The sequence below is a fragment of the Enhydra lutris genome, unplaced genomic scaffold (genome assembly GCF_002288905.1).
Source record: "Enhydra lutris kenyoni isolate GAN:26980312 unplaced genomic scaffold, ASM228890v2 scaffoldscaffold20, whole genome shotgun sequence".
Taxonomy (NCBI): domain Eukaryota; kingdom Metazoa; phylum Chordata; class Mammalia; order Carnivora; family Mustelidae; genus Enhydra; species Enhydra lutris.
The window spans coordinates 19,905,353-19,932,971 of NW_019154104.1; the positions used below are offsets into that span (position 1 = coordinate 19,905,353).

General features: G+C 41.8%; 1 protein-coding gene across 1 annotated transcript; it reads left to right on the forward strand.

Moving 5' to 3' along the window:
• Positions 1 to 1,583: 1,583 nt before the first annotated feature.
• LOC111148573 (ectonucleoside triphosphate diphosphohydrolase 5) lies at positions 1,584 to 27,426 on the forward strand. Its single transcript, XM_022505251.1, is given in 16 exon segments — positions 1,584 to 1,646; positions 7,001 to 7,073; positions 9,221 to 9,506; positions 10,155 to 10,234; positions 12,317 to 12,460; positions 16,828 to 16,903; positions 17,180 to 17,215; positions 17,538 to 17,584; positions 17,586 to 17,627; positions 17,933 to 18,012; positions 18,861 to 18,922; positions 19,893 to 19,994; positions 20,909 to 21,049; positions 21,762 to 21,818; positions 23,977 to 24,092; positions 26,813 to 27,426. Coding segments are annotated over 14 exon segments (1,287 nt in total). The 5' UTR covers positions 1,584 to 1,646; positions 7,001 to 7,073; positions 9,221 to 9,289; the 3' UTR covers positions 26,900 to 27,426.
• The last annotated feature ends 193 nt before the right edge of the window (positions 27,427 to 27,619 follow it).

The window sequence follows — 27,619 nt, forward strand, 5'->3', positions numbered from 1 at the left end:
ATTGTTATTCTGTTAATATAATTATTTTCACTCTATACTTTCCTTGATTGAGCATTTCATTTCACTGTTAGGTTTATTATTCAGTTATTAATGGATGGTTAAAATCTTAACAAATATAGTGGGTCGTTTACTTTCTCCCTACTCTTTCCTAAATATATCTGACTTTTTTGAAGTATTTAGATTCCTTTCATCCTTAGGAACAAGCAGGATCTTGTGTGAATTGTAGTTTTTCTGACTTTAATGCTTTTCCTTAAGTAAAATATTGGGTGAGAGGTGCCTTGGTGGCTCAGTTGGTTAAACATCTGACTCTTGGTTTTGGCTCAGGCTGTGATCTCCAGGTCATGAGATCAAGCCCCACATCAGGCTCAGAGTGGATGGAGTCTGCTTAAGATTCTGTCCCTCTGCCTGCACCCCACGCTTGTGTTCACGCACTCTCTTTCTCAAATAATAAATAAAATCTTTGCAAAAAAATCATGTCTATAACAAAAAAATGAAAAGCATCAAGTGGTAGGATATGATATTTTCAGAGAAATTAAGTCTCTTCTGTTTTTAATTTTTTAGAGTTAATATCATTAGAATAACATGTAGTTCCTAAAACAAGAAGAGTATAAGCTCTGTTAATAGAAATACTTATAAACTGAAAAAAAAGGGATGAACACAAAATATTATGCAAATACTGGTTAAAACTTGCAGTAGCCTCTCAGATGGCCCCCACTGATCCTTGCCTCCTGGTATTCATGCCTGTCCTCTCACACATTTCGTCAGGGTTGGTCTGTAGGACCAGTGGAATATGGGGGAAATAATAATGTATGACTTATAGGGCTAAGTCATAAAAAAACATCGCTGCTTCTACCTTGCTCTCTCTTGGATTTCCTACTCTGTAGGAGCTAGCCGCCATGTTGTAAAGATATTCAAGGTTCTTTGGAGAGTCCACTTGGGAAGCAGCTGAGGATTCCTTCCAACAACGAGCATCAGCTCTCCGCCATTGAGTGAACCATTTTGGAGGTGGGCTTTCAGCATCAGTCAAGCCTTCAGTTGAGTGCAGCCCCAGCCTGCATCTTGACGCTAGTATTGTGAGAAACCCTGAGACAGAACTACCCAATTAAGTCGCTCCCAAATTCCTGAACTACAGAAACTGTGAGATAATTAATGTATATTATTGTTTTAAGCAACTAAGTTTTGAGATTATTTGTTGTGCTGCAGTAGGTAACAATGTGCAGCATCCCAAATACTTACTGGTTTGATAAATAGCAGAGAACTTAGACAATGTAAATGATGTTTAGTGTCCTTTAGATTTGGGGGGGGTAAGTTACTTCAGTTTATCACAATTTTAATAAAGTGTATTTGATTAAAGAAATTCAATATAGCTTTAAAACTAATAGAGTCAGAAAAATAAAATTATAGTTTCTCCAAAACAGTATGACTAGATTAGGCATTCATTAATTCTCTTAAAATCTATTTATATAAGTATATATTATTTTTCCCCTTTTCTAAAAATTTTATTTATTTGAGAGAGAGAGTACAAGGATGAGGGAGGAACAGAGGAAGACGGAGAAGCAGACTCCCCGCTGAGCAGGGATTCCCGATGCAGGGCTTGATTCCAGGACCCCGAGATCATGACTTGAGACGAAGACAGATGCAACCAGGTGCCCCGTTTTTTCCTTTTTATGTCACTTTGCAATTTATTCCTATTGTCAGTTTCCATTGAGTAAGTGAGATGCTTGGGCTATATCAGTAAACAAAGATTCCTACTCTCTAGGAGCTTATATTCTATCAGAGTAACACAGATAATAGACAATACATAAACTAACATGTTAGAGTGTGATAAGGTGCAATAGAAAGAAGAAAAAGATAGGAGTAAGGAATATTGAGAGAGCGGGCAGAGGTAAGGGACACATGAGGGAGGGAGGTTAGTATTAAAGCTAGGTCTCAATAAGAAAGTAGCATTTGAACAATGATTTGGAGGAGTTGCAGGAGTTCATCAAGTGGATGTATGTTTCAGACAGCAGGGACAGCTAGGGCAAGACCCTAGGCAGGAGCAAGTTTGACTTGCATGCAGATGTCAGTATGGGGGAGTGAATAAGGTGAAAACTTAGATAAGGTCAGAGGTAATGGGGGGTCAGGGGAGGCAGAGTAAGTGGATCCATGAAAGCTGTTGTTAGAATCTTGCTCCTCTGGGGGAAATGGGAAGACGTTGTTGGATTTTGTGAGGAGAGACCTGCTGTAACATTTTAAAAGGATGGCTTTGGTTGCTTATTAAAAATAGACTCAGGGGAGTGAGAATAAAAGCAGATAAGTGTTAAGACAATATTAGAGTATATCACATGAGACATGATGGTGGCTTGGGCCAAGGTGGTAGCAATGAGTGATCAGAAATGGTCAGATTCTGGGAACGTAATGAAGGTAGAATCAGCAGAACAGAGATCAAAAGTTTTTGGTCGTGTATAGGCAGGAGATCAAACTACTGCAAGACTTCTGCATTTCAATGCCCGTCTCACTTCTCAGCTTCATCTCTGATCATTCTTCTCTGCTCTACCTTCTTCTCCCATCCCCACATCCATTTTTCTCTGGAGTCGTTCCAGATAACCCTTCCCTGGCTGATCTACTGGTTAAAACTGTGGACTCTGGAATTGCACTGTTTGGGTTTGATTTCTGACTAATTTTGCTTGCTACTATGTGGTCTTACCTAGCTTCTTATGCCTCAGTTTTCTCATTTCTAGAATGGGGATGTTAATAAACAGAACCTACCTCACGGAGTGGTTTTGTAAGATTAAATGAGATAATATATATAAAATACTTAACAGTGCTTGGCAAGCATTAAGGTCACAGCCGCTATTACTATTAGCTCAGTCTGTGTTCCTTTGGCCACAGTCTTTCCTCTGCATTAAATGCTAACCCTCTCTTCTATACTTTTCCACTACAGTCTACTTTTTGTTTTTGTTTTGTTTCTGAAATCCGCATGACAGAAATTTTTGAGGAAATCAAAAAATTAAATCAAACCATCCATAGTGTACTTAACCTCTTTTCATCTTTTTGTAGTCCCTCTGGTCTTTATCCACATGTCTGTATTATTTATGTAGTTCTGGTCATTGTGCATTATCAGTTCAAATGTCATCTCATGATGCCTTTCCTAATCCTGTAGGTAGTTAGTCCTTTAAGACTTGGGGTTCCTTTAGTGTTTTTATGATTAACTTAAGAAGGTGTAGTTGTTTGTGTCTATGTCACCCCTGCCAGACTGGGCATCTTGAATCAAAACGTCCGTTTATTCACATTTAATTCTCCAGCACCTCGCACTTAGTGGGCAGCAGGGAACATTTGTAGAATTAGACACTGGAATGGAGCCTACTAAGTCTCCCCACTTCAGTCTTTCTTACATCTAACAGCCAGATTCATATTTGTGACACTCCCTTACTCACTGTCTTCAGTGGCTTGCCATTCCCTACAGAGTTTTGTCTAAACTCAAGTATTTGGTGTGCTGTACTGTCTGACCTGACTTTGCCTTTCCAACTTTATTTCCTGTCACAGTTAGTCAGACTGGTATGTTCGCTATTCCCCAGAGGCCTCCATCCCTTTTCTACCTTCATGTCTTAAATCATTGTTTCATGAAAACCACTCCTCTCCTGTCTTAATGCCCCTTCTCAGGACCCTCTTCAAATGCTATTTCTTTTGCAAAGCCTTCTCAGTTATTCCAGATAGACATAATCTCTCTCTGCTTTGAAGTCTCAGAGCGTGGTAACTGAGCTACTTGTCACATTTTAACTTTACAGAGGTAGTTAATGGACACATGGTTTTGTTTTGTTTTGTTTTGTTTTTTTCCTGTGTACTGTATTCTCTTAAAGGGCAGGTCTAAGATGATTCATCTTTGCGTGCCATACTCGTAAGTAGCACTGGGCAACTGGTAATTTCTGGAATAGCTAAATGAATGAATATGTGAATAAATAAGATTCAAATGGGGAGCTGGGTATGTGATACATAGCCATAGTAAGACACTGGGGAAGGCGGTACCCCCCTCCCTGATGCTTTTGTCTCCAGATATTATTAACTCAATTGTACCAAGTCTATTCATGAAAAATTTACTGATGTCTAACACGTTCCAGGCTTAGTACTTGAGTTTGATTGATATACAATTGATATACAATATACAAAAGATAGCAGTCATGTACCCTCACCCTAGTCACCATTCAGATAGCAGAGTGTTCCAGGGCCCTGGTCCCTGGTATTGAGTATGTAGGTCCTAACTTATATTCCCAAATGAGGCATTGCTCACTGTGCTGAATCTGTTTCAGACTTAACTAATTAGACCAGTCGTGGTTTTGCTCTGCTTGACTAACTTATGCTCTGGGTTGTTTAGCTAATCCATTTCTGTAGTTCAGCTTATTGTTTAAAATTTTCATTCTGGTTACATTTTAAACTTGAATTTTTAACTTTGTTAAAAACCAACTTCTCTGTGGGGCTCAGGAGAATTGGCAGTGGGAGCTTTCCTAAGACTTTCTGGTGGAACTTTCAAGTCATCTGTCCCATTCTATTATTTTAAACTGTTGAGAAATACTGTGTCATCTTATTCAGTTCAGTCAATACTAATATTTGTTTTGGGAGGGAATAGAAAGATTTAATTAATAGGCAGGTGTTACCATGGAACTGTTAAATGAAATTAAGTCCACTCTTTTTTGAAATCTGATTCAGTGCCCTCAGGTCCTTTCTCACATTTGTGCTCTATTCTGGTCCTCTATACTCCATCTGTTTAATACTTAAAAGTTTCTCAGGGTTCTCCTTGTGTCACTTCACCAGGTTAATTCCTACCTCTAATTTAGGACTCAGCTTAGGCCTCTTATCCCTTAAGGAGCCGCCCTTTCCCTTCCTACCTCCACCCTTCCCCTTCTGAGATGAGTTACTTTCCTCTTAAGTCCAATCCTGTAATATTCTGCATATTCCCATAAGAGAACTTTCCACAGTATGTACATTATAGCTGTTGGTTTACTTGTCTTTTTCTTCTAGTAAGCTGAAGCCCCAAGAGCTGGGCCTATATCTGATTCCTCTTTTGTATCTAAGCTAGCACAGTGTCTGCTGTACATTAGACATTCAGTAAATGCTTGTTAATTAGTTTAATACCCAGCTTTCTAAATTCATCACAAGGATAGAAGCTATCAAGGAATGCAGTTAACTTTCTTCTCTTGGGCTAAGGTTGTAAAAACATGAAATAGTAGGGAATTGATAACATTATTATGTAGTTACATATTTTGTAACTATAAATATAATGTTATTTAATAATATAAAAACATTAGTAGATAATCAATGTCCTGTGTAAAAACACAGAATTCAGTTCCTGAGCAACTTTGGCCCTACAAGCAATAATGCTACTAGTTGGCAGTTAACTCTCACAAAAGTAGATGAACCAGACAATCATGTGTACCCAGAAAAAAAAAGTGACTAAGGGAGGAGTGAAGGATCAAGAAGGGAATGAGTTAACAAAAGGCCACATAGTTATTTGCAAACTAGCACAAAGGTGAATGTGGTTCTTGAAGCTAGCTTGATTCAGAAGGGCTGAAATAGGGGCAAAGAGCAAAAGGCAACCAATAGTGAAAGCAAGGATTCATGGGGGAACAGGCAGACATGAGCAGGTGAGTACCCAAATGGGACCCAGGTTCTGTGGGATTGTCTGTCTGTGGGTGACACGAAGAAGGGACTCCAGAGTGTGAAGCTCTAGGGAGGGTGCCTAGGGAGTATTAGTGTTTACTCTAGAGACAAAGGTATATTGAAAAGACCTTGGAAGGAAATGAGAACAGTGACAAACACTAGCTGGCACCAAGGTCTCAAAAGAATTAATGAGGGGACTTTGTTCGGGTGAAGAGATGAAAGTGAGCAAGAGATGTTGAGAAGACCAGTTCTGAGAGGAGTGAATTTCAGTACATGAATGTGTATGCTCCCCAGTCTGTAGGAAGTAAATTTGACTAGCTGCTTTATTTTGAGTAGCATAGAAAACATATAGTTGACCCATTTGGGGAAACAATCCTGCCTTGTGGAAGTTTGAAATCGTGATCTTCCAAAGGGTCGGTAATTAATCTCCTGTTGGAAGGAAGTCAGCTATTATATTCTTGTTAAATGGATAGGATAGGAGCCAGTGCCTGAGTTATTGGGTCACTGTTCATCTTTTCAGAGTATTTATTCAATACCTACTGTGTGCTAGCACTGTTCCAGTGCCAGGAACACATCAGCGTATACAACGGACAAAAATTCCCACCCATAGATAGCTCACTTGAGGATGGCAGGGAGCAGGGAATCTGAAAAAAAAAACAAAAACACTAAAGTATAAATTATACAGAAGATGGAAAGTGCTATGGAAAAAAATAAACAGGGAAGGAAGGTAGAAGTGCATGTGGCCCGGTGGGTTGCAATTTTAAATAAAGTAGACAGAGAAATTCTCTAGAAGGTGACATTTAGAGCAAAGACTGACAAAATGAGCAAACTTTGTGGGCTGGGGTCACATGAAAAAGGATGCCATTCTATATATTCTCAATTGTAAGCCTTTCTAATACCATTCTTAGTGAATCTTAAAGAAAAATAACATTAGAAATGGTGTTGGAAGATAGGGATTGAAAGCAGAAGGTACTGGATGTTTTCACCCTTTGCTTTCTCTAAAATCTACTGTTTATTTTACTCTGAACACCTGGTATGACTCTGCACTTTTTCACTCCATGAAAACAGATACCTAGCATGCATTTTTTCCCCCTTGAAATCTCTTTTGGAAGAAAAACAAATGTTTGCTTAATGGAAATGGAAGCTGGAGAGGTTTTTCAGAAACCAAAATAATAGAGAAAATATGAGTGAGCCCTGAGAAGCTTGTGTGGAACTAGACACAGGTAGAGGAAGGTTGGTGACTGGAAAGCCTTAACTGTTCTTCCCGAGGGAGAAAGGGACCAGAGACTGGGTATGTCTTGACCTCTGGACAAAGCAAGGGTCCATTAATACTCAGAGAATCTGAAAGGGCAGTTTTTGTTTTCAGTTATTTAGATTGATCTACATGACCAGCCTGTTTGCTGTGAAAGAAGAATCAGCCAAAGGGAGTGATTTAAAATGTGAGTATGAATCTGCCCAAGCAGCTCCCCTACTTCAGTGTTGTTTTGCTGGGATAAAGTTTCCTTTGAGACTCTATAAAAGGTTTTTGGTTTTTGTTTTTTTCCTAGCCAAAACCTTTATTCTTAACTATCAAGTAGAAGTCCAGCCTTGAATTGTGTTCCAACTGATTATTCTAACTCTGCCTTTTACTCCCTCAGAACTACTGTAGTTATTTTAAATAGTTTAAACTCCAAATGCAATTAACTTTCATTTACATTATTTTATATAATATCTCACCTTTGGGAAGAGAAACATTTTGATAAAATGAACCCAAGGACGTCGACAAACTTGAGAATGACTGAGAATCCTCGGTCTATATTCCAGATATACTCAGTTATTCTGTTGGAAATCAAGGGACTGGATAGTGGGAACTTTGGAATTAGATCTTGTTTAACCACCTGTTTACATAAGGAGAAGTCCAGAGATGAAAGCTCAAACAGGACACTCAAAACTGTTTTGAACAAAGTACATAAAGGGCAATTAAGGAAGCCTTAAATGTTAGAGGATTGGTGTAGCATTCTTTATGAATACCAAAAGGTAATGAAGCTTAGAGCAAAGACAATATAGCTCATCCAGGAGACTTTTTTTTTCATGTAACCCTACTCTAGGTTTTCAGCATCATTTGTATCCAGCCTACCATCATACACAGATCGAAATTAAAGCCGAGCACTAATGCTAAGATTTTTGTCTTTGCTAAAAACATATTAAGAAATAAAGGCAGTAGTAACTTGCCACAAGGGAGGCTTTTGGAATCAGAGAAGAAGAAAGGTTGGCAGGAGTGCAGACTGATTTCTAATCAAGATTTCACTATTGACCAGCTTTTGGATTTTCTGCAAGTCATTGAACCTCTCTGGCTTAATTTGCCCATCTGCCTTAAGTGTTTTTTTGGGCTTTTGTTGTAGTTGTTGTTGTTGCTTTGTTTTTTTCTTTCTTTCTTTCTTTCTTTTTTTTTTGAAAGATATGGGGTACAGGGAGAGGGAGAGAATCCTAAGCAGGCTCCACGCCAGACATGGGGCCTGATGCCAGGCCCAGTCTTAAAACCCTGAGATGATGACCTGAGCCAAAATTAAGAGTTTAACTGACTGAGCCGCCCAGGCACCCCCAACTGCCTTAAGTTCTTACTGGGATAACATGGCCTGAAACCTGTGAAGGATGTTTTTTAAAACCATAGTGTCCAAAAGCCTGGCTGGCTCAGTTGAAGGAACGTGCAACTGTTGATCTGTGGGTTGTGAGTTCAAGCCCCATGTTGGATGTAGAGATTACTTAAATAAACTAAAAGAAAACAAAAAAACAAAAAAAACCACAATGGTCTATTTAAGTGTTTTTAAATTAAGCTGATTTCCCTAAAATGCGATTGCATGTACAAGCCACTGGCAATATTATTGGTCACAGGTAGTGGTTCAGTAGCCGGAATTTTAGAGGCTGTAGACACCCCAATGCTAGTGACTTTCTAACTTCTTTGTGACTTTATGGCTTTAATTCAGAAATTGAAACATCTTATATCAATCAAAAACAAAGGAGGGGGTGTGCCTGGGTGGCTCTGGGTTAAGCCTCTGCCTTCAGCTGGGGTCCTGATCTCAGGGTCCTGGGATCGAGCCCCATATCGGGCTCTCTGCTCAGCAGGGAGTCTACTTCCGCCTCTCTCTCTGCCTGCCTCTCTGCCTACTTGTGATCTCTCTCTCTGTCAAATTAAAAAAAAAAAAAAAATCTAAAAACAAAAAAAACAAAGGTGAGGGAAAGAGGGAGGGAGAGTTAGTGTATGATCTAGAGACAAAATTGCCGAAATGGAAAAGAAGACAATTAGATTCAACAATAAGAGCAGAGTGGCAGAGAAAGCCTTGAGTATGAGAGATCCCACCCTACAGTTGAAAGGAGAGAATGGGGAAATATATTTTAAATCCCATTTTTCTTTTTGCAGCAAGATACTCTTCAGAACAAGGTGTTAGGAGCCTGTGTTACCCTGGTCTAGCTTGTTGTGCTGGTTAGGAAAAATAGAGAAAGGAGCACCTTGGGGGAAGGGGTGGGATTTCTGTAGTGGGTGTTTCTTCCTTTACAGGTATAAACAAAAGACCAGTTGGCCTAACCATGTGTTTCTTTGTCCTATAAGCCACTGCAGGTGAATGACCAGTACTGCTTCTGTAACAAAAGCCTGGACTCACCACATCTTGGGAAGAGAATGGCCACTACCTGGGGGGCAGCCTTTTTCATGCTGGTGGCATCCTGTGTTTGCAGCACTGTCTTCCACCGAGACCAGCAGACTTGGTTTGAGGGTGTCTTCCTGTCTTCCATGTGCCCCATGAATGTCAGTGCCAGCGCATTGTATGGAATTATGTTTGATGCAGGGAGCACTGGAACGCGAATTCATGTTTACACCTTTGTGCAGAAAATACCAGGTAAGTTCAACTGGTACCCTCACCAGTGCCTCTTAATCCACACTTCAGCATCTCCTTCCAGAAACAAATGTGCCGAGTGAATGTGATATGAATTATGGTAACTTACAGCTACTGAATGTCTTTCTTCAGAGAAGATTTTGGGCTGTCATTGAATATATGATTTAATTCAGTGTGAGATTAGATCTGGGTTGCCTGTAGTCTGAAACCCATATGTCCAAGAAATATAGCTTTAATTTGTCCTTTTCTTTAAAGGTGGTTGATGCTCTAGGGTCAGAGTATGGAGAATATTATAAGTGGTCTTGAGAGAGGATCACTGCCATCCTTGGAGAAGGAGATGAGGGGACCTTGAAGATGAACTTTTTCTGCATATCCAGTGTTCTCAAGTTACACATAGAGCCTGGGGCAGCATTAGGTGCTGGGTGTTCATCCTGAGAAATGCCAGAGGGACTCTTGAGAATCGCCTGTCATCTTCTGTCCCCCTACTCAGTACTCTTGCAAGCCACTCCCCACAGGTGGGATTACTTGGGATGGCTTGGAGGAATAGCAGGTTAATCTAGTGGGTCATATGATACAGAGCCCACTACCAAAAGCAGCCTAACTTTGGGTAATTAGCCATCTCACTTCTGTTTTGTTCCATGGACAAAATAGGACAGCTTCCAATTCTGGAAGGGGAAATCTTTGAATCTGTGAAGCCAGGACTTTCTGCTTTTGTAGATCAACCGAAGCAGGTGAGTTTTTTACAATTAGATGTTTAGGTTCTTAATGCTTTGATAACTTGACCGCACAGCTGCTGTTAAATATCTCGTGCTGTTCACTGCTGACATTGAGACCCTGTGTAACACAGTTTTCTGTCCTCGGCTATATACCAGAAATTATACACCCCAAGCTCACCAGGGCTTAGGCAGAAGGAAGCTAGAATAGACTGTGGACATGCAGGGATGACACCATCGTTTTAGAGATAGCTCCCTTTGTATTTACTGTGTAAGATTTTGAGTTGAAGCTGTCAACTGCATTGATGAGTGTAGATGCAGAAGACGGACATGGAGTTCTCTTTGAGTGGGAGGTATCAGCAGGGTGGTTGAGGCAACGTGGACCCAATGAACTTGGTTTCCAAGTACCCTGATCTGGGCAGACCGTGCGTGCCTGAACTCTGGAAATTAGGCAAAAAACTCATGAAAGCAAAAATCTTTGATATTAGAGGATGAATGGAGAGTTTTGTCATCACTGTATTTCACATTCGAGCACCCATAATGTGCTACACCCTAATGAGGCCACACTGAAATAGAACAAAGCAGAATATTGAAGTTTGGAAGCAAATGTGAAGGTATCGTTCTGTGTTACAAGCATAATCATTGACCAAAGGAAAACCTTATATTAAAAATGGCTTGGGGGGGGGGGAAATACCTTGGGGCATCTGGCTGGCTCAGCTGGTAGAACATGCAACTCTTGATCTCAGGGGTTGTGGGTTTGAGCCCCATGTTGTGTGTAAAGATTACTTAAGAATATAATCTAAGAAAAAGTGGCTTGAACTTGAAGAACTGAGAAGAAGTTTATTTTCTCAGCATACTGTTATGAAGTGGTAAGTGCATCAGAAAATTAGGAGCTGTTGGGGCACCTGGGTGGCTCAGTGGGTTAAAGCCTCTGCCTTCGGCTCGGGTCATGATCCCAGAGTCCTGGGATCGAGCCCCGCGTCGGGCTCTCTGCTTGGCAGGGAGCCTGCTTCCCCCTGTCTCTCTGCCTACTTGTGACCCCCCCCCTCTGTCAAATAAATAAAAAAAAATCTTAAAAAAAAAAAAAAGAAAATTAGGAGCTGTTGAAAGCAAACTACATTATCAGAAACTGATTTGACGTTTAGAGAAGATTGTGTTGTGGTTGCTAATAATTAGAATGATTTTTTTTTTAAAGATTTATTTTTTATTTATTTGACAGAGAGAGAGCTCACAAGTAGGCAGAGAGGCAGGCAGAGAGAAAGAGAGGCAGAAGCAGGCTCCCTGCCGAGCAGAGAGCCCGATGCGGGGCTCGATCCCAGGACCCTGAGATCATGACCGGAGCCGAAGGCAGAGGCTTAACCCACTGAGCCACCCAGGCGCCCCTAATTAGAATGATTTAGAGGCAGCCTGTTGTCAGATTAGATGTTCACTCAGGGAAACAGTGGATTTAAAATAATGGTTTTTAATTTCATAAATTGAGTATGTGCTGTGTACTGTGCGTGTAGGTACTAGTGATGCAGATATGAACCTGACGTGTTCTGTACACCAGCATTTGCGTGGCAAGTACACACACCCTGCCTCATCTAATGCATTCACCGGTTTTGTAGTGGTCTGAGGTGTATCTCCCTCATATATACATATATATATATACGTATATATGTATATACGTATATATATATATGTATATACGTATATACACATATATATATATATGTATATACGTATATACACATATATGTATATATATGGAGGAAACCAAGCCCCTTTGTTAAGCCACAGGGCTAGCAAGCAGGCCTTCTGACTCCACATCCAGTGTTTTCTTTACTATACCCAACTTTCTGGCCTCAAGCTAATTTATGAGACACAAAATAACAGTTAAAATGACCATGCTGTAACAGAATCATTTTTGTTATTACTCAATCAAAATTAAATGGATTTTCCGTCAAAGAAGCCTACTTCTCTGGGTTTCTTCTCCTCCAGAGCAGAGAGTGGTTGGAGCCCTCTGCTGCCTCACTCTTAATACCCCCAGAACATGTTAAGGGAAGAGACAGGTGCCCCTAAATGACTGTTCACTGGATGAGTAGGTCACTTCTCTTGAAGGGTGCTGAGACTGTTCAAGGACTCCTAGAGGTGGCGAAAGACTCAATCCCCCGAAGTCACTGGAAAAGAACCCCAGTGGTCCTGAAGGCAACAGCGGGACTGCGCTTACTGCCTGAACCGAAAGCCCAGGCTCTGCTTGCTGAGGTAACTTTTGAAGTCTTTTGCATCTTGGATGATTCTTTTTCCCCATGTGAATATTTTATTTGTGGGTTTTTAGCTCTTTAGTGTGTGACGACTGCCTTCAGTATTCCACCATTGCTAAGGCACTGGGATAACTGTGCTCTTATTCTAGCCGCTTATTTACATATTTAAATATTGCTCTTGAATTTATACAGCTTTTCCTAAAGTTTAAAGTACTTTCTGTCCATGATATTCTTGATTCTCCTACCTTGTTAAAGCAGAATCACAAATTATGTTTAGCCCACTTTATTGAGGTAGAACTTAAAATGTGTATGTGTTAAGTGTACCATTAAATGAATTTTGGCAGATATAGACATTTCCTTATACCCCTTTGTAGTCGTTTTTCCCTTTCCCTGAAGTCAGGCAACCACTGATCTGCTTTCTACCATTGTAGATTAGTTTTGCTTGTTCTTACATTTCATATAAATGTAATTACATAGTGTATGTTCCTTTATTTATGTGTTTTTTTCCTCTCAGCATAAAGGTTTTTGTTTTTAAGATTTTATTTATTTATTTGACACAGAGAGACAGTGAGAGAGGGAGCATAAGCAGGGGGCGTGGAAGAGGGCGAAGCAGGCTCCCTGCAGGGAGCCCGATGTGGGGCTTGATCCCAGGACCCCAGGATCATGACCTGAGCTGAAGGCAGACGCTTAATGACTGAGCCACACAGATGCCTCATCATAAAGTTTTTTTTTTTTAATTAAATTTTTTATTTTAATTCCAGTATAGTTAATATACAGTGTTATACTAGTTTCAGATGTATAATATAGTGATTCAGCAATTCTGAACAATACTCAGTGCTTATCGTGATAAGTGCACCCTTAATCCCCATCACCTATTTCACCCATGCCCCCTCACCTCCCCTCTGGTAACCATCAGTTTGTTCTTTATAGTTAAGAGTATGTTTTTCTGTTTGTCTCTTTGTTTTAGTTCTTAAATTCCACATATGAGTGAGATATCATATGTTTTGTCTTTCTCTGACTTATTATGCTTAGCATTATACTCTCTAACTCCATCTATGTTGTTGCAAATGGCAAGATTTAATTCTTTATGGCTGAGTAATATTCCATCATTTATATATACCACATCTTCTTTATCCATTCATTTGTCAAAGGACACTTGGGCTACTTCTATAGTTTGGCTATTGTAGATAATGCTGCAATAAACATAAGGGTGGTTTGTATCCCTTTGAATCAATGTTTTTTGTATTTTGGGGGTAAATACCCAATAGTGCAATTACTGGATTGTAGGGTACGGTTTTTTTGTTTTGTTTTGTTTTTTTGAGGAATGCCCATACTGTTTTCCACAGTGGCTGCACCAGTTTGCATTCCCACCAATAGTGCATGAGGGTCCCCCCCCTTTTTTACATCCTCCCCAACACTTGTTGTTTCTTGTGGGTTTTTTTTTGTTTTTATTTATTTATTTATTTATTTATTTAAAATATTTTATTTATTTATTTGACAGAGATCACAAGTAGGCAGAGAGGCAGGCAGAGAGAGGGGAGGAAGCAGGCCCCCCGCAGAGCAGAGAGCCCAATGCAGGGCTCCATCCCAGGACCCTGGTTTCATGACCTGAGCTGAAGGCAGAGGCTTTAACCCACTGAGCCACCCAGGCGCCCTCTTGTGTTTTTTATTTTAGCCATTCGGACAGGGACAAGATGATATCTCGTTGTAGTTTTGATTTGCATTTCCCTCATGATGAGAGCTGTTGAGCATCTTGTCATATGTCTGTTGGCCATTTGTCCATTTCAACTTCTTGTTCAGATAAAAAATTTAAGTCAAAAGCTTTTTTAAACTCAAAATTTTTAACATTACTGAACATTTATTTCACAAAAAAACATGTAAACTAGTAAGATTTAAATTACATGTTGTGAAGAATATTTATAGGTGGGATCCCATTATAACAAAAATCACAGTGGGGATGCCTGGGTGGCTCAGTTGGCTGAGAGTCCAACTTTTGGTATTAGGTCAGCTCATGATCTCAGGGTCATAGGATCGAGCCCTGAGTAAGGCTCTGCACTCAGCTGGGAGTCTGTCTGCTCAAGATTCTTTCCTTCTCTCTCCCTCTCTGCCCCTCCCCATGTGTGTGTGCTCTCTCTCAAGTAAATAAATAAAATCTTTTTTAAAAAGAACAGCAAAAACTGATTATTATGTGTGCTGATTCAAAATCCATTTTCCTGTGACTATCAGCACAGAGGGCTTAAGTCCCTTATCCAAGGACAAGCTGCCTACTGTGTCTGCATGAGAATCTGAGTCCTGATTCCCCATTCATTTACTCATTTATTCAGCACATGAGTGCTTACTATGTACTGGTCACTGGTGAAGTTCCTGGGGACATGCTGCAGGGAGCAAAAACTGACAATCAGTCTGTGTCCTAGAGAGCTCGCATTCTAGTTGTAAGCGGACAGAAATTGAACAACTCACTACAAAGTATGTTAGGTATTGTAGGTGATTTGGAGAAAGAAAAAGCAGGGAATGTCAGCTAGGGAGTGCTGGTGCTGGTGTGGAGGGATACTGCTTTAAACAGGATGGTCAGGGAAGACCTCACTGATTAGATGCATTCGATCAGAGACCTGAGAAGAATAAAGAAGCAAGCTATATAAGACATTTGTAGGAAGAATATTCCAGGCTAAAGAAATAGCAGGTGCAAAGGCTTAAAGCATGGAATGTGCGTGGTATGTTCAAAGAAGGGCATCCTGAAGGTCATTGTGGCTGGAGGGGAAGTGAGTGATGGAAGGGAAGTAGATGATGAGGTCAGAGAGACATGAGGGGTTTATCATGTAGGATCTTAACGGCAAGTGTAAGGACTTTGGGTTTTTTTTCTAAGAAGGAAGTCACTGGAGGGTCTTGAGCTGAGAGGCAGGATATGACATCTGTTTTAGAAGCACCACTCTGGGGATGCCTGGATAGCTCGGTTGGTTAGGGGTCCAGCTCTTAGCTCAGGTCTTGATCTCGGGGTTGTGGGGTTGAGCTGGCGTTGGGCTCTGTGCTCAGTGCGGAGTCAGCTTGAGATTCTCTCCCTCTCCCCTTCCCCCACCAACACGTGGGCACTCTCTCTCTCTAAAATAAATAAAAATAAATCTTTAAAAAAAAAAGTAAAGAAGCACCACTCTGGCTTCTGTATTAAGAATAAACTGTGGGCAGGGGGAGAAGAGTGGAGAGGGCAAGAGCGGAAACTCTCTCGCTGTGTTTATTCCCGTTTGCTTATCTGTCTTCTCTTTAAAAGCTTATTTATAGGGGAGCCTGGGTGGCTCAGTGGGTTAAGCCGCTGCCTTTGGCTCAGGTCATGATCTCAGGGTCCTGGGATCGAGTCCCGCATCGGGCTCTCTGCTCAGCAGAGAGCCTGCTTCCCTCCCTCTCTCTCTCTCTGCCTGCCTCTCCGTCTACTTGTGATCTCTCTCTGTCAAATAAATAAATAAAATCTTTAAAATAAATAAATAAAAGCTTATTTATAGATCACTTGACTGGCTTTTCCTGGATGAAACAGGGTCCAGAGGTCCTCACAGGAGGTGTTTCATCCTGTCAGGAATGAGAACAGCCAGCAGACCAGAGTTCTTCTATTTCTGTTTGGAAAGTCTCCCCCGCCTCATGATAATCATATAAAAAAATAAGACATAACACCCATGTCATTGACCTATATTTATGGAGAGTCAAGAGTGGGTGAGATGTCCATTCCCATCTTCTAAAACAGGATAAATAAATCTAGAACTGGGATCTCTGTGGACTCTTGAGGCTTTAGCCGTGTGCCAAAATCTAACAGGGGCTGACAGCAGAGTACTCCAGCCTATGGACATGAGCCCCCTTTATGAGCAAGGCCAAAGACCTGAACAATTTGGTGTGAAAGTAGAAGAAATGTTTCTGTAGCCTCAGGAGTTGCCTAGGCCCAACTCTTCTCTACCATCCGTTTATCTTGCCATCTAAGAAATCAAGTGGGAAAGGGTCCTCCTAGCTTCATGCCCAGGCAGTATTAATAAGGTATTTAAAAAAAAAAAAAATGACAGGATCCTGATTTGAGCTAAGGGGGTCACATGTGCCCTCTCCTAGGTCCAGTTCACCTATACATTTCGATAGTTTGGTTGAGATTTATTTTAAAGTCAGAGGAATCCCTACATTTTTTGTTTTTACAAGAAACCAGGAATGGCTTTTGTAGTTCCTTCTCTAGGTTTTTTTTTTTTTTCCTTCTCTAGTTTTTTAGGGAAAAGGAATGTTCTGCTAAAATTTTATCTAGGGAAATAAAGAGTATAGTTTTCTAAGGCTTAATAAGATACAGCCAAAATATGGAAATCTTCTTTATTGCCTTGGGGAATCCAGAGTTTTTCCCTTTTTCTCTAGGTAAGAGAAATCTTCAAGAAGTCACCTTTCCTGGTACCAGATGACAGTGTTAGCATCATGGATGGATCTTATGAAGGTGGGAGAAGTGTTAATACGTGTTCTGGGGGGAGAGGGCTAGAGTTAATAAAAGATGTGAATAAAAGAACTGGGAACGGGGATGAGGGTGTGGAAGTAAAAGGAGCTAAACAAGAGAAACAAATAAGGAGGAGTGGGCTAAGAGGAAATGGAAGGATAGGGAAAAGGAAAATGTGTGTTTTAGACAAAATTTTAGAGAAAAAGAACAAAAATGAGGTCGAGGAAGATCAGGGGGGAATGCTCTGAGTTACAGTCTCTGTTTTTCTCTCTCTTTCAGGCATCTTAGCTTGGGTTACTGTGAATTTTCTGACAGGTAATATATTCTCAAGTTTATTCTAAGACGTTAACTGGGTTTCACACGGGGTCAAAGAGTAAATATCCTTGTTTGCTTGTATTGTGTTTAAAAAAAAAAAAGAAAGGAAGAGTTAGGAAGTTAATGTTTATAACCTGTCTTCAAGGCCTCAACTGCCACAGGCATCCTTATAGGTTAGCACACATAACAGCCTTCGGGGCTGGAGAGCAGTGGAGTGTTTATGGACACCTGCCGTATGTAGGAGCAGGAGAGAGATTGCAGACAGAGGAGTGCTGGGCTGTCGCAGAAGCAGAAGATATTCAGAGCTGGCTCTCATTCACAGGTCAGCTGCATGGCCACAGCCGGGAGACTGTGGGGACCCTGGACCTGGGGGGGGGCCTCCACCCAAATTACGTTCCTACCCCAGTTTGAGGTGAGTTGTTTACATGAAGGCCTGGTTGGCAGTCCACTTGGCAGGTATGTCATGGTGCCAAGAAAGTGGTGGCCCATTTTCAGACGGCAGCTCTGCCACAGATGGGTTGAGTGGAGTCTGTTAATGACTGGGTATTGTCCCCTCACTGTTCACAGTCCCTTTGATTCCTCCAGCCTTGTGAGATCAGCAGCTTAGTCTGTCTCTTTCATCTCTGTTTTTTGGGGGGGAAGGACAGGGATGGTGGTGGTAACATCTCCAGACATTTGCAGATCCTGAATAGTCTTTTTGCTTTTTCCGATTTGCAGAAAACCCTGGAACAAACCCCTAGCGGCTACCTCACTTCATTTGAAATGTTTAACAGCACTTATAAGCTCTATACACACAGGTGAGGAGGGGGACAGAGTGGAGTAATTTTTCCTGTTGTATGATTCTTCTAACTTTTCAAAGCATTTTCACATCTGTTATTGCATCTGACTAGCCTTACAAAGTCTCTGCCAACCCCCAGAGGTCTGGTAACTGAAACCAAAGCCACTTACCGAAGCCCAGGGACCCAAGAGGTTCCTCCATTCTTGGTCTCAAAAGTATATAACTTAAGGAGTCAAAAGTTTTCTCTAGAGAGGGGCGCCTGGATGGCTTACTCAGTTAAGCGTCTGCCTTTGGCTCAGGTCATGATCCCAGTGCCCTAGGATTGAGCCCCAAGCAGGCTCCCTGCTCAGCAGGGAGTCCCACTTCTCCCTCTCCCTCTGTAGCTCCTGCCCACTCATTCTCTCTCTCTCTCCCTCTCTCTCCCTCCCCCACGCTTCCCAAAATAAATAAACTTAAAAAAAAAAGTTTTCTCTAGAGAGAGGACACTTGAAGGATCTTCAGCTAAAACTCGGTGCCAAATATATTTCATTTGAGTTTGTTTTCAGATGTTCAAAATCCATCCTTAGATTTGATCCCAGTGGGGCTGGAAGCTAAAATAATGAGAGCTTTTCTGGATATGGTTCCCAAGGTGAGACCCTAGAAAGCATCACTGTCTCTGGCCTTTAAATCATAGGCATGGAAAGTTCTGGATGGCCTTGATCTGAACTGGACGGAACTTACCATTTGTCCACACAAGTTGAAGAGGTCACAGAGAACAAGGCTTTCCTCCCTCCAGAGGGAGAGAGAGAATCCATACTGCTCTTGAAAGAGCTTTAGGCTGGGGAACTTCAGGACCAGCATGAAATTAGTCAATCCTGTGTTTTACAGTTACTTGGGATTTGGATTGAAAGCTGCAAGACTCGCAACCCTGGGAGCCCTGGAAACAGAAGGTTCGTCTGGGTACCTGTGCTGGTTGGTGAGAGTGACCCCCATACTCAGCTTGCCTTTCCTCTTCCTTGACGGTGATTCTGTGGATGAAAGGCTTCTGCTCATTTAGGTAGCATGTGTTGTATAATGGACATGATAGCAGATTCTTTTTCTACTTCGTGTTGCATTCTGCTGTTTTGGCATACATTATTAGCCATTTCTAGAACAAAGTCTATGTGTAGGGCGAACACCTGTGACCAGGAGGCTGCAGTGTGCAGAATTCAAAGCTCCAAGAGTGAATTTGGCAGGAGTTCGCTCAGACCCTCCGTTGCACATGGGCGGTGCTGCAAGCAACAGCAGCCCACCTGCTAGGTGGCGTGACTGAGCAGCTTTATTCCTCTCTCCAGAGGTGGTCGAGCGGTTACAGGCAGAACGGGGTTCAGTCCCGCTTTGTGATTTGGGGCAAGTTAGCTAACCTTTCTCTTCCCCGTCCTCACCTTACATGAGATTTTGCATTTAATATACTTTTTACAGTGCCTGGCTCACAGTAAACTCTTACTGTGGTAATGATTATATAGCATTTCAGAATTTACAAAACATCTCCAAATATATTTCATTTAAGCCTCACAATAACTAATGAGAAAAGTAGAACAGTATTTTTTCCCCCTTTTTTTGAGGCGGGAGGGAACTTATTGCCTTATAGGTTTTGGATTTCTTTGAGACATGTTGAAAGCCATGGACCCCTCTGCCCAATGTACAGATGCACAAAAATTTATCTGTAGTTACAGAGGGTTCACCAACCCCACAGAGCCCATCTGTGAACCCTGAGTTAAGAATTCCTGTCGTGGGATGAAGTCACGGAACTACCTACTTTTTGGTAATTCCTTTCAGCTTGATTGGCTTCTCGCTCGCATGCGTGTATGCGTGCGTGTCTCTACTCTCGCGCACGCTCTCACATCCTTGCCTCTTACTCTGTGGTCTGGCTTCTTTCAGGGATTGATGGACACACTTTCCGAAGTGCCTGTCTACCAAGATGGCTGGAAGCAGAGTGGATCTTTGGGGGTGTGAGATACCAGTATGGTGGCAACAAAGAAGGCAAGTGATGTTTTTTCACTGTTGAAATTACCTTTGCAGTAGAAGTCTGGAAAAGTTCTGTGGGAAATGTTTTCCAGAACTCAAGAGAAGCTTGTCTTTTGCAGGGACTCATTCCAGATAGATCTTGGTATGCCATAAAGGAATAATGTGAAATGACAGCAAACAAGGCAATTGTCCCTCTGTCCTGCTCTTTCCTGCCCAAGTGCTCTGCGGATCCATTAGTAACCTGTTCTTAACCTGGGCCTAATGCTTTAAGGGTCTCTGACCTCTGCAAGGAGAAACTCTATCTAGAAATTTTAGATTGTTAATATTTAGCTGCTTTTTAGAAAAAAAAATTTACTTATTTATTTGAAAGAAACAGAGATAATGAGAGAGAGCGAGAAGGAGAGGGAGAAGCAGACTCCTCCCTGAGCAGGGAGCCCATGTGGGACTTGATGCCAGGACTTTAAGATCATGACCTCACCCAAAGGCAGACGCTGAACCAACTGAGCCACCCAGGGGCCCTTAATGTTTAGCTTTTTAAATTATAGTAACACTAAAAACTGAGACATTAGAAAGAATAATTCATCTTAGATATTATAAAAAGCAAAGACCTTAAAATCAAGGAAAAATCTCAGTGTTTCCAGTGAAGCCAGTGTTGAGACTTCTGGATGCTTCTCATAAATACCAAGGAACATAGGCTAGGCAGCAGCTTGAAGCTGGATAAGACAGTTTTTGGCGAACAGGTTCAGGAGGGAAGCTGCCGTGGGGAAGCAGGTGCCTTTCCTGCAGAGTGACAGGGCTGTGCAAGCTCGTTCATCTGTCAGCCTTTTGTCCTGAGCCTCAGCGTGCTGCTTTCCTTGATCCTCCTGCTGTCTGTCGGCTCCGGCAGCTTGCCTCAGCCAGCGCTCATTTTCCTCACGGTTCCCTGGCAGGGGAGATGGGCTTCGAGCCCTGCTATGCTGAAGTGCTGAGGGTCGTCCAAGGAAAACTTCACCAGCCAGACGAGGTCCGGAAGAGCTCCTTCTATGCTTTCTCTTACTATTACGATCGTGCTGTGGACACGGACATGATCAGTGAGTTTACTCCGGGAATCAGCCTGGGGAGGAGACTGGGCAAAGCTGTCCTGGGGAAGGGAAAGGGAGAAGAGGAGTATTTGAAAAGCTTTGTCATAAGTGATCAGACGACTCTTCTCCAGTGCTGGCTGTTGAATGACATTAGCTGCTGCACTGGAAGGGTGAATATGATTTAGAACCTTTTGCTAGAAAGTGGCGTAAAGAGATACATATGAAGTCTATTTTTTTTTTACATTTTTGTTGAGGTATAATTGATATAAAATAAAATACAAATATTTAAATTGTATAATTTACTAAGTTTCGACATAGGTATATACCATTAAGCCATCACCAAATTCAAAATAAGACATCCATTATCCCAAAAAGTTTCTTCCTCCCCCTTGGTAACTTCTATTTCGTTATCACAATAGTAATGCTTTTTGTTAGCTCTGTGAATGTATGTATGCTCTGTGATGGCCTGAGACAGGAATTAATTTCCTGTTTTCTGTTTTTTTAGCAAGTCAGGTTTTTTATTGTGATTAAATATACATAGAATAATTATTAATAAAATAGACTACACAGATTATATTGTATGGCTATGTCATGTTTGTTTAGCCCATTCTGTAATGTTAGAAAATTCACTTTTGGTTTTTTTCATTATTATAAATATCACTAGGATGAATTTCCTTGTTTCCTTGAAGGCTTTTTGACATTAGCTACTGTTTCATTGTAGATTATGAAACGGGGGGTGTTTTAAAAGTTGAAGATTTTGAAAGAAAAGCAAGGGAAGGTAAGTGCCAGTGGAAGCCGTGAAGGCAAGTCTGTGCATCTGTGCCTGTGAACTCCAATGACCTGAAAGTGACCCAGAGCACCGCAGTCAGCAGAAAGCCTAGTTTCCCATTTTTGCCCAGAATTAAAAGCATTAAGTGGCATAAAAATCCATGGGAATACAAGAGGCTTTGGGGAGATGGTGAAAACCTTTTCTTCTTTTCTACATTTCTTTCTTCCTTCCTTTTTTTTTTTTCTATTATTGAAGTATAATTAACATACAGTGTTATATCAGTTTTAGGTATACAACATATAGTTTGGGCTATTTTGTACGTTACCCAGTGTTTGCTGTAATAATATAGTCACTGCCTGTCTCCATACAACATTGTTGCAGTACACTCGGTGGTGTACTTTTTATCTGTGACTTATTTATTTTATAGCTGGAAGTTTTTACCTCTTAATTTCCTTCACCTGTTTGTCCCATCCCCCTACCCATCTCTCCCCTCTGACAACCACCAGTTCTATTAAAGAGTCTGTTTTTTTCTTTGTTTGTTCATTTGTTTTTTTGGGGGAGGGTTCCAGGTATAAATGAAATCGTATGGTAGTTGTCTTTCTCTGTCTGACTGAATTTCAGCATAACACCCTCTAGATCCATTCACATCATAACAAATGACAATGTACCATTCTTTGTTATGGCTGAGTAATATTCCATTGTGTGTGTGTGTATATATTATGAATACATATATATAGAAGATGTGTGTGTGTGCACATAATACATAATGTATGTATAATGTACATTGTGTAGGTATATTATTATGTGTACATACACACACACCCCATCTTTATCCATCATCTATCAGTGGGCATTTGGGCTGCTTCCGTAATTTGGCTCTTCTAAATAGTGTTATAAGCCCAGGGGTGTTTATATCTTTTTGAATTACTGTTCTCATTTTCTTGGGGTAGTAGGCAGTAGTAGAACTACTGGATCATATGGTATTTGTTTTTAATTTTTTGAGGATCCTCTGTACTCTTATCTATAGGCTGCACCAGTTTGCACAGCACAGGGGCCTTTTTCTCCACATCTTCACCAACACTTGTTATTTCTTTTCTGTTTGACACTAGACATTCCGATGGGTGTGAGGTGACCCCTTATTGTGGTTTTGATTTGCATCCCCCGATGATGAGTGACGCTGAGCTTCTTTGCCTGTGCCTGTTGGGTGCCATAAGTTTGCCGTGGGAAAATGTCTGTTCAGGTCCTTCGCCCATTTTTTTTTTCAAATACTTTAGTAAAGATTTATTTCCTACAGTGGATAATATCAGCAAATTGTACTTTTTTGTACAATTCACATATTGCATGAAATATTAAAACATAGAAAAAGAAATTTTACTGTTTTAATTTTTTTTTTTTTTAGAGAAGGAGGGATGGGGAGAGAGACAGAGGCAGGAAAGGAGAGGGAACAGAGGGAGAGGCACAGGAAGAGGGGGAGAGAGAGAATCTGCAGGAGGCTTCATGCCCAGTGCAGAGCCCAATGCGGGGCCCGATCTTACAACCCTGAGATGGCTCAGTCGCTTAAGCGTCTGCCTTCAGCCCAGATCATGATCGCAGGGTCCTGGGATCGAGTCCCGTGTCCGGCTCTTGCTCGTCAGAGAGCCTGCTTCTCCCTCTGCCTGCCACTCTCCCTGCTTTTGCTCTCTTCCTCTCTGATAAAATAAATAAACAAAATTTTAAAAATATATAGGGGCGGGGCGCCTGGGTGGCTCAATCATTGAGCATCTGCCTGTACCTCGGGTCGTGATCCCAGGGTCTCCTGGGATCGAGGCCCACATCGTGCTCCCTGCTCAGCGGGAAGCCTGCTTCTCCCTCTCCCAAGCCCTCTGCTTGTGTTCCCTCTCTTGCTGTGTCTCTGTCAAAGAAATAAATAAAATCTTAAAAGATTTTAAAAAATAAATTAAAAACTAAGTAAACTATGATCCCAGGTCCATTTGAGGGAGTGAGATGGGATATCCTAACCCTGCAAGAGGCTCCGTTGTTGCGCACAGCTCCAGTCTCCACTACTCCCAGGCATCAACCACATGGAGAATTCTGCTTTGCTTATCCTAAGTCTCTAGTGAGAGAAAATCGTACACCTGCCACCTGGTGGCAAGCTTAAATTCCACTCTTCACTCTCCTTCCCTTTCAGTGTGTGATAACTTAGAAAACTTCACCTCGGGCAGTCCGTTCCTGTGCATGGATCTCAGTTACATCACAGCCCTGTTGAAGGACGGCTTTGGCTTTGTAGACAGCACCGTCTTACAGGTAAGAGAGGATCATAAAACAGTCTGCTGACTTGGGAATTAAGAAAAGCACTTGTGTGGTAATCAGAGTAGCTGCAGGTGGAGTTATGCAGGCTGTGGGCGAGGCGCTGTGCAAGACATCATGAATGTGGGAAATTAGCTTGATGCAATGGTAGCTTCTAAGTATATTCCCAGGCAAGCTATCCCAGGGGTCACAGAGCAGAAGGCTTGCATCCCGAATTAAGGGGCCCAAGTCACATGGTTTATTAAAGCAAGTTCAGAGGGCAAGGGCAAGAAGCAAAGGGAAGGCAATGGGCTAGGAACACATAGGATAGGGTACAGGCGTGTTGGAAGTGCCGTACTCTTAAACCCTGGGTTCATATTTCCTGCCTCTCTCTGTTGCTGACAGTATGGTTATAAGTACTAGAGCTGATTAAGGGGACCCAGGGACAGGAGATGCCTGTGGCTGTCACATAAATTTGCTCAGTTTGGAGAGGCACGGGGACAGGTACACTGGCTGGTAGCATTCATGCGCTCATTAGCCCATCAGATGGTTTTAATTGGCAGAGGACAAAAGGGTGTCCTCAGTGAGTGGGTTATTCCGGTTCTCATTGGCGTTGAATGCCTTGTGTATATGTAGTATGTCTTACTTTATATGTGCCGCATATACTTAGTGTCTCTTGAATCGTGGGTCCCTCTTTGTCTTCCTCTTCTATCCACTTGTTTCAGCATGTGCAGGCTCCGCTTTATCTGTAGGAAGTTATTTATTCTAAACACATCTTTTAATGTTTCATCCATCCCATTTACTTTGTCTCCTGTACCATAGTTGAATGACTGTACATTATGGTTACAAGATAAAGATAAAGATAATTTTTTAAGATAAAAAATCTTGTCCTCAAAAAAAAAAAAAAATCTTGTCCTCAAATAGCACATAGTCTATTAGAAGAGATGTGACAGAAATAGAAGTATGGCACAGGCAACTTTGAACTTTGCACTAAAGGTATTTGCATTTAACGTGTTGCATCTGACAGGAATATCAACATTTAAGGTGCTTACCAAAGAATTACTTGCCAGAAGAGTCAGTACCACGTAGTATTTAAAGGATGGCTCCATTGTCCATCAAATCTGGGCTCACGTTCTGTGTCTGCAAGCTTACCACCTCTGTAACATTAAGTGATTTACTTCCCCTCTCTAACTTTTAGGTTTCTCATCCAAACTTAGGGATCTTTACCTATTTCCTAGGGCTGTTATGAAAATTGAGATACTGTATGTAAGGCAAAATGCCTGGCACATAGAAAGTTATTAATATTGGTATTATCAGTGTAGGCATTTCACACCAGTTGGGGATAGATTTGTGGATAAGAAAGGTTATCCCAAGTCCTTAATACATACAAAGCTAACTTCCTCTACTTAAGGATCAACAATAACTGTGTCGTTTATTTATTTATTTTTTAAACAGATTTTATTTATTTATTTGACAGAGAGATCACAAGTAGGCAGAGAGGGAGGCAGAGAGAGAGAGAGAGGAAGAAGCAGGCTCCCTGCCGAGCAGAGAGCCTGATGTGGGACTCGATCCCAGGACCCTAAGATCATGACCTGAGCCGAAGGCAGAGGCTCAACCCACTAAGCCACCCAGGCGCCCTAACCGTGTCATTTAAAGACAGTTTTCTGTCATTTCCAGTGCTGCCATCCTTTTAGTCTTTGTTATTTCAATGGTGGCAGAATTAAATTGAGTGATAGGCATTTCTCTGGCCCAGAAGCCACTTTATTTCAGCTTCTTCACCCTTGGGCCATCAGCCCAGGCCTGAAGGCAGAGGAGCATTGGGGGCTGTGGGGGGCACTCCCAATCTGACTCACATGTCACAGACTAAATCTCAAGATGGTGGTTCACTGCCTTTCTTCCCAGTTTTTGGCACAGTGCCTAGTGTAGATTTCATCAGGTCAACACAGAAGCAGAAGTATTGTATCATAAGAAATTAGTCCTAGAAAGAAAGACTAAATCCAGTTCACTGATTTCCAGACTCTTTCGTGTGTGGCGTTATCTGTGGTGGCATCATTGTTCAGCAGAAGCTTACACAGAAGGCCAGTAAAGCTGATCAAAGTTTTGCTGTCTGGTGGAAGCAGAGAAAGGGGGCCTGGAACTCCTTTAGCATTTGGCCTCCCTTACTATTTCAAAGCACTTCCAAGAATTCCTAGGATTCTAAAGAAAACAGTTTTATAAACACTAACCTAATCTGTTTGTTACATGGTGGAGGAAATCAGGTCTAAACAGTAGCCCAAAGTCGCTGAACTAATCGAGGCACCATCTGGCTAGAATGCCTTAAATGCCTTGATTGGTTATTAATTAGTGCTTAAGAAATTTTGGTTATTTACAGAGTATGAATTGAGAAGTTTTGTATGTCCTTTGCTACCCCTAAATCTATTCCCAATTCCTCATGTATTCAGTTCTGGGGTAGGGAAAGAATTCAGACGCCTCTGTCAGGAAGGCCTGGGTGAGACCCCTTCCTGGGCCAGAAGATCCAGAGAGCAGATTGGCAGGAGCAAGCCACGGCGGGAGGGAAACAGTTACGCTGTGGGTAGTGGGAAGCCTCCCAAGACTGGCCACCCCAAATTTTACCTTGATTTGGCCGTGTGGATGATCTTTGTAGATACTCTCTGCTTGTGTCATGTTTGCTAGAGCTGAAAATTGATGAAAATGTGAACTTTTTTTTTTTTTTTTTTTTTTTTTTTCCTCCTCAACAGCTCTCAAAGAAAGTGAACAACATAGAGACAGGCTGGGCCTTGGGGGCCACCTTCCACCTGCTGCAGTCCCTGGGCATCCCCCACTGAGGCCAAGCCCTTCTTCTGAGGACTGCATTCTCCAACAACCTTTCTAAAAGTAGGAGAAAGGACTCAGTCGTGTTCTGAGCCAGTCTGAGGATCGCCTGGCCTGAAGCCCCGCAGCTGGATTCATCAGGTAGAAGGGGCTTTTGGACGCAAGTCTTGCCCTTGAGTCTAGAGATTTGGGACTCATTAATTTTATGCATTTAACGTGAACTGTTGACCCAACCACTCTGCTTGCACAGCTGGCACCAGAATCTAAGCTTTGAGATTCTTCATGTGTCACAAAGCCAAAAGGAAGCGCTTTGGAACTTAACCTTGGAGAGCCTAGGGACAGGTCCTTGGGAACCAAAGAAAAATCTCATTTCAGCCCTTTGAGTGCCTCATTCCTTTGAACATACTCTTTTCCTCTTCCATGTTAAACTGAGCCCACTGATTGCAGTCTCATGAGCCGTCAACACCAGTATTTTTCTCCTTCCTACACAGTGCTGTGTCCCACCTTTATTTCCACCCACCTCCCCTAAAAAAGAGAAAGAAAAAAAAAATACCTGGTTTTGCTTTGCATGTGTAACTCAAGGGGGGAAAAAAAGTAACGAATCTGAAATCATGTGATGCTGCTTTCTGCCAGTTCCAGCCAGACAGCTGAGAGGCGTCCTATGGGAGATGGGAGAGCGGCTCCTAGCCGTGCAGACCCCATCTTAGAAACAGAGGACAGGGACGCCTGGGTGG